At 38.1% G+C, this 7,360-nt stretch overlaps 1 protein-coding gene across 1 annotated transcript in view; it reads left to right on the top strand.

Annotated features, from left to right (window-relative positions):
• LOC307042923 (uncharacterized protein) overlaps window positions 1-198 on the top strand; it is a gene marked incomplete at its 3' end in the record, with an annotated part of 4,402 nt that extends 4,204 nt beyond the window's left edge. The window contains exon 3 of the mRNA XM_079687082.1: window positions 145-198. Within this exon, the coding sequence (XP_079543208.1) occupies window positions 145-198 (54 nt within the window). The remainder of the gene's footprint in view (window positions 1-144) is intronic.
• Window positions 199-7,360: the final 7,162 nt, after the last annotated feature.

The raw sequence follows: 7,360 nt of genomic DNA, 5'->3' as shown, positions 1-7,360 counted from the left end.
TTAACCACACCCACGTTTTTGCTCACTCTCTTTCCCTACTGCACCAATTAGCTTTACTGCCAGTATTTAAACCCTCACCAGACACACACCCGTGGCCAGATCGTACTTTGCCTTCATGCTAGTCTTTCACACGTTTGTTACCAGATTGCCTACCCGGTTCCGACCCTGCCTGCTCTGCCTGCTCTGCCTGTTCCCTGATCCTGCCTGTCCCCGACCTGCCTGCTCTGCCTGATCCCTGATCCTGCCTGTCCTCGGACTATCCTGCCTTGCCTGCTGTCTGACCCTCTGCCCGACCCTGACTCACCTTCTGCCCGCTGTCCTCTGGTTCGTTTGCCTGTACATCATACGGCTGATACTGCTGTGCTGGTATCCCTCTGCTCTGGTATTATTACCAAAAAAGTATATTACCAATACTCCGTGGTTTCTCGAGTGCTGCATTTGAGTCCTTCATAAGATTGTGACACTACTACTACTTCAACAACTACTACAACTACTACTACAACTACTACTTCAACAACTACTACTACTACTACATCTACTACTACTACTACATCTACTACTACTACTACTACTTCAACAACTACTTCAACAACTACTACAACTACTACTTCAACAACTACTACTACTACAACTGCTACTACTACTACATCTACTACTACTACTACTACAACTGCTACTACTACTACATCTACTACTACTACTACTACAACTACTACTACTACTACTACTACTACTACTACTACTACTACTACTACTACTTATAATACAACTACTACTACTACATCTACTACTACTACTACTACTACTACAACTACTACTACTACTACTACTACTACTATTACTTATAATACAACTACTACTACTACATCTAAAACTACTACTACTACAACTACTACTACTACTACTACTACTACTACCTACTACTACTACTACTTATAATACAACTACATCTACTACTACTACTACAACTAAAAGCTCTTTTCAAATGAAGAGGAGGTTGTAACCGAGGCTCTGTGTAGGTCAGAGTCTGAGCGCTGCTCCTCCTCCTGGAATGAATCAGAGTTTGATAAGCCCTCCCTCTTCTTCCTGGGCTGCAGTCGAACAGTCCAAAAATAAGCTCCTAAGTTCTAACCCTATCTCCTATTCCTTGACCTCTGATTGAAACGTCACAGGGTTAAGGGATAGTGGATAGGAGAATTCAAAAGGACTTAGGAGAAGAGACTGCGGTACTTTAGAGAATCTGACTGCACTTTCACTATCCGACGTGTTTATGATGCGCCAGTGGACGTCATAAATGTGCGTCTGCTGCTGTGGGGAAACTACATAGGAAACTATGGAAACAGTTTCTATACAGCGGACTACAACATGGATGTATAATAAGAACGAGGGACTACTACTCATCTAGAGACTCTGCACCGTGCTCTGATGCTGTTGTTTTATGCTTTATGAACGTGGACAACAGAGAAACATATTCTTCATGACCAAAGTTGGAATTGAAATAAAAAGGAAAGTGAAACTTATGCTCGTCACCCTCTCCCTCCGGTCCACATTAATACAAATGATCCCAAAGATTGTATGAAAAGATCTTAAAATCAATACAAATGTATTTATTATAAACGTTAGTCTTTAACATCTATCACCGTGTATATCACCATTCAAACATCTTTTAAAAGTTGAACAACCCCCACACAGCTCAGTAAACTCTGTGAAATGTTGACTTTATTTGATAATTTCAGTAAAAACTAACGTTCATATTTCTCTTTTTGATTATAATACTGATGAACGTTCAAAACAAAGCACGTTGGCATCTTGCCACCTACGTTTTAAAAAGCTTAATAAGCACCGTAAATTTCATGATATAATTTTGCGGTCATAATCGGTTGTTTACGTGAACGGCCGACTGTTGTGTGACGTCAAATGCTGCGGCTGCAAGGCATTGTGGGACAGCAGTTTCTCCTCTCCTTTCGGTGAGGGAGGTCCAGCGGTTCCTAAGCTAAAGGAGGTTATAGAGGAAGTTTGAAACCTCCTTTCCTATCATCTCTAGAGAATTCGAACAGAATTTATCATGGCTGCTACTGAGGGACTTCCGGGTCATTTCACTCGGTTAGGAAGGTTCCTAAGCTAAATGGACTATTCGACTGCAGCCTTGGTATGTGTGGGAGAGAAACTCTTTAAGATAATCACATGTTCTCTTAGATTGCATTGTAGTGGTAGCAGCAGATGAATACTCACTGGTTTAGAGAACACCACCGTCACCATGAAGGCAACACAAAGCGTCCTCACGACAGCCATTGTTGGTTTTCCTGTTTATTTTGAAATACATAAACCATAAGCACTTCATTGTTACCTTTCAAAGGGAAATACGTTACTTCTGTTTCCTTTAAACCACATATTTTTACAGATAAGTCATCACACAAATACATACAACCAACTTGCACCCTCAGGGGAATTTAGACTGGGATTGAGTCAAAAATGTAGTTTAAGAAAACAAGTTTTTACATTTAAAGAGGAAATTGTTGAAAGAATGATTCAACACCATTTCACTAAAAATATAACATGAAGAAAAATGCTGCTCACACATTTATGGATTCATTTGATTGATAAGACCTTTAACTTTTAATGTAAAAATACAAGACAATTATGTGAAATTAATAACACTTTGAAGAAATGTGTGGGGATTGTCCACAGTATTGAGTATGTAAGTCGCTTTGGATAAAAGTGTCTAACAAGTAACATGTAATGTAATGTAAAATGGATTATCGACAAAAAAAAGCTTCCACTTCATGCATCAGTTTAACATTTATTTTAAATATATACAACATATCTGCATTTTTGAATACTCGTATTACAAGTTATGATACATTTTGTAATGACCCAAGTAAGATGCATGCAGGAGGATTACATTTTTTATACATTTGTTTCCAATTCTACTCTTAAAAATAAAATCCATAACAAGTTAAGACATCTCAATGAGTTGCAAAACGCTCAATAAATGAGAATAAAAGTGCGTTATACGATGCAATAATACTCGTATAATGCAGTTTAACCTGGTATAATCTGTTTAATGTGTATTGTTTAGGATAGAAATCTCTCCAGACCTACCTCTGAATGCCGAGTCTCCTCTTCCCTTCACAGACACAGCCGATGAAATGACTCAATAAATGCTCCTCTCCGATCCACATGTTTTATACGGCTGTTTAACGTGTGGGCACTAAACAATAACTCATCTAATTCACGTATTTAGCATTCATTCACTTCAGTCCTGCCTCGATAACAATCCAAACTAAATCACTGAACACAGACACCGCCAAATTAGAGGGTGTTAAAACTGTTAGCGGATAAATAGGAGCACCAGATGTGCCGAGTCTGAAGAGTAAACATGTGTTTTGTGGTTCTGCTGGGAACAATGGGAAGAATCCGGTGCGGACTTTAAATACACATACTCAGATTTCAATGTTATTACACTGACTGCAGCAAAACACATCTTAAATACCGTGAAATTATCAACCAATTCCAGTGAGTTCAATGTGCAATAGAGACCTATATCAGAGGCATTCAAAGTCCAAGTGAGGAAAACCTAAAATGTTTCATATCAAATGTGTTCTAATGTAAACGTCCTCACATGTGTGGTTGGTAATCAATGTGTATGAACTCAAGAGAATTTAAAATGACAGATGGGAACATTAGTACGCTTTATTATCTTAAAACCGGCTTATAGAGGGATAAGGAAAGAAACTTTGATTTCCATATATTTCTCCTTTAATTTAAAGACACTTCTTCACCAGATGTACAGAAATATGAGCATTCAAGCAGTTAAGAGGCCCTAATGTGGAGAAATACCTGGAAATGCCAAGCAAATGCTACCCCGACGGTCGGTTGTTATTGTCAATATTAATATAATAATGATTTATAGCATCCAGAGGCTCCAGTACATCCAGAACAGCGCTGCTAGGATCCTGATGAGGGTGCGCAAATATGATCATATCACCCCCATCCTGAAATCACTACACTGGCTCCCCGTGGAATTGAGGATCGAATTCAAGGTCTCCGTCCTCACACACCAGTGTATCTATGGAACAGCCCCTCCATACCTCAAGGAACTCCTCACCTCCCTTACCTCCGTGCGGACCACCCGCTCCAGCAACTCAAACCTCCTCAAACCCCCGAGGACTAAGCTCCGTACCATGGGAGACCGGGCCTTCTGCTCGGTTGCCCCCAGTCTGTGGAACGCTCTCCCCGACCACATGAGAGCATCACAGACCGTGGAGGTTTTTAAAAAAGGCCTCAAAACCCACCTCTTCAATAGAGCCTTTCCCTAGACCTTTTATTTATTTATTATCACCCTTTTATCTTATTTTATTCTTTTTACTTATTTATTTTTATTTATTGCTTTTTATTCTTTTTACGATGTTAGCACTTTGGGATTTGAATGCAAATATGAAGTGCTTTATAAATTAAAGCCATTATTATTATTATTATTATTATTTTGTAATAGTCACACTCGATTACACCGATTTTCTTGTTGCCCCAGCTGGTCGACACCTCTTTTAGCAGAAACAAAGGCTACATTAATGTATTAAATCGATGTTAATCCATGCGTGTGGGTGTGGAATTAACGGACGTGACGTTGTGCGATTGCGTTGCCAGGCAACAGCTTCAGTTCATGTTCATTTACAAACTCTTCAACTACAACCGTAGTTATATTTAAAAACATGTTAGAAGGCCTCACGAAATACTTTAATGTAAAATAAAATTTAAATGTGAAGGAATGTGTGTATAACAAAATACATCCGTCATAAACGAAACCGGAAACAAGACGTAGGCAAGATCCTCAGCTCGATGATTGGGTGGAAATCACAGTACATACTTTATTCCGAGTGTGCTTGCTTTTCTCTTTGAAAGTCATCACATAACGGCATTGTAATAAATGGTTCGGCCTCATTAAATATTACATATCTGCCATAGTTCTCTATTTATAGAGCCCTGATGAGAAGACTTCTAGACAAACAGGAATAACTACCGCCAAAACTGAAAACGTGATCATAAATATATTAGCAATTAAACAACATCTTACATTTATTTTCACACAATACGTCTCCTCACAGTAGCCTACCAACACTAATTTGGCTGACTTTTATATTTGATCCAATTGGTAGATAGGCTGTATTTCCACCATAACGGTGCACAGCTGATAGAAAGGGACACCTATTGGTTAAAACAGGTTATTGAATTTTATTATTTGTATTATTAGATATTAATAGGAGGATGTGCAAAACAGACAAACTAATAAGGCTTAATTTAAACATTAAAGAATACTTTAGGTTAAGGTCTCCTTTTGAATAAGAAAATAGCTTTGGGGGTATAGAAGAAGAATATGGAGGGATGCAACCCTCTTTAATGTTCAGACATGCAGAGCACACAGCACACAGTGACATTTGTATCTACAGATAAATATTAAGCCTGACAAAGTACTTAACGTCTAATATATTGCTTTCCTGCAATGTTAACTAACTTTAAGCACTTATTTTGACTGATATTATACAAATGTATCATACTCTTATAAGATGTATGTAGATAGGAAATGTGCAGAATATGACAGTTTAATGGTGGAGGTATACACATATTGATAGATGTCTTGTAATGCACTGTTGAGGAACCTGCGACCCAAGTTTTTCATTCATTGCATAACTACACCTTAGTTGTGTATAATATGTCAATAAACCTTAGAAAATCTTGAAAGGGATGTGCAAAATAGTCATTATATACAGTCTTTAATGAACTATTAGTAGAGAATAACGAGTAATGAATATACTTTATAGGGATCCTATTAATATCTAATAATAAAAGTCAATAACATGCTTTAACCACCAGGTGTCCCTTTCTATCAGCTGTGCACCGTTATGGTGTAAATACAGTCTATCTACCAAATGGATCAAATATAAAAGTCAGCCAAATTAGTATTGATACTGCTAGGAGACGTATTGTGTGAAAATAAATGTAAGATGTTGTTTAATTGCTGATATATTTATGATCCATGTCACGTTTTCAGTTTTGGCGGCAGTCCTTCCTGTTTGTCTAGAAGCAATAGAGAACTGCGGCAGATATGTAATATTTAATGCAACCGAACCGTGTATTACAATGCCGTTATGTGACTTTCAAAGAGAAAAGCAAGCACACTCGGAATAAAGTATTATTTTTATTTTAAAAGATATTGTTCGGATTTCAGATCACAAACACCAAATCCCAGCATGCATTGCGGCTAAACCATCCAAATCATCGAGCTGAGGATTTTGCCTATACGTCTGTTTCCGGTTTCGTTCATCACCGATGTATTGTGTTACACACATTCCTTCACATTTAAATTTACATTCAAGTATTTCGTGAGGCCTTCTAACATGTTTTTCAATATAACTACAGTTGTAGTTGAAGAGTTTGTAAATGAACATGAAACGAAGCTGTTGCCTGGCAACGCAATCGCACAACGTCACGTCCGTTAATTTCACATCCACACGCATGGATTAACAGATTTAATACATTAATGTAGCCTTTGTTTCTGCTAAAAGAGGTGTCGAAACAAGAAAATCGGCGTAATCGAGTGTGACCATTACAAAATAAATTATATTAATATTGACAATAACAACCGACCGTCGGGATAGCATTTCCTTGGCATTTCTCCACTGGTTAACCTGGTTAATACCGTGTAACTGTCACGTTTGAAGGGACGCAATCGTGACATCTTCACGTCTCCCAGCATGGTAAATCGTCACATGTTCACGTCTTGCCGTGATGATTATATGGTTACATGCCGCTTTACAGAAGCAGGTTGCTACATGTCCCACAATGCATCTCGTTTTGTGACATGCGCACTGAAGAGACTTGCAATTATTTGCTCTGGACTTCTGCTTTCAGACGTAGTTAATTACTAAGTTATTATCCTATCTGATAATAATCCAATTCAGAGGTAATAATGTAATACAGGTTATATATATTTTATATAGTTCCAACGGGCCCTTTGAGTGCAACCTTTATGCGAATGTGGCCCGCGATGAAATGGAGTTTGACACCCCTGATGTAAATGGTCGGCAAAGGCTAAAATCTCTGTGTTCACTTCAGAGGGAGTTTATTGCTTATTAGCTTGAAACACAAGCAGTAGGTCAGAAAGATATTCTAACTTCTTGTTTAGTTATTTTCATCCATGCCATCTCTTTGCTGCTTGCTTCGATTAAACCGCCTACAAAGACAATAATACATCAGCCGTTATTTTGGTCTTTTGTAGAGCTGCACATACAGCAAGAGAATCTGCGACCATTTTGCAATTATCCGTAAAAAAAAAACGTTCAGATTTTCCAATGTATTTATA

This window comes from Notothenia rossii (assembly GCF_949606895.1).
Source record: "Notothenia rossii genome assembly, chromosome: 6".
NCBI classification, from domain to species: domain Eukaryota; kingdom Metazoa; phylum Chordata; class Actinopteri; order Perciformes; family Nototheniidae; genus Notothenia; species Notothenia rossii.
The sequence above is the reverse complement of the archived record's forward strand: the minus strand, read 5'-3'. Positions and strand labels throughout refer to the sequence as shown.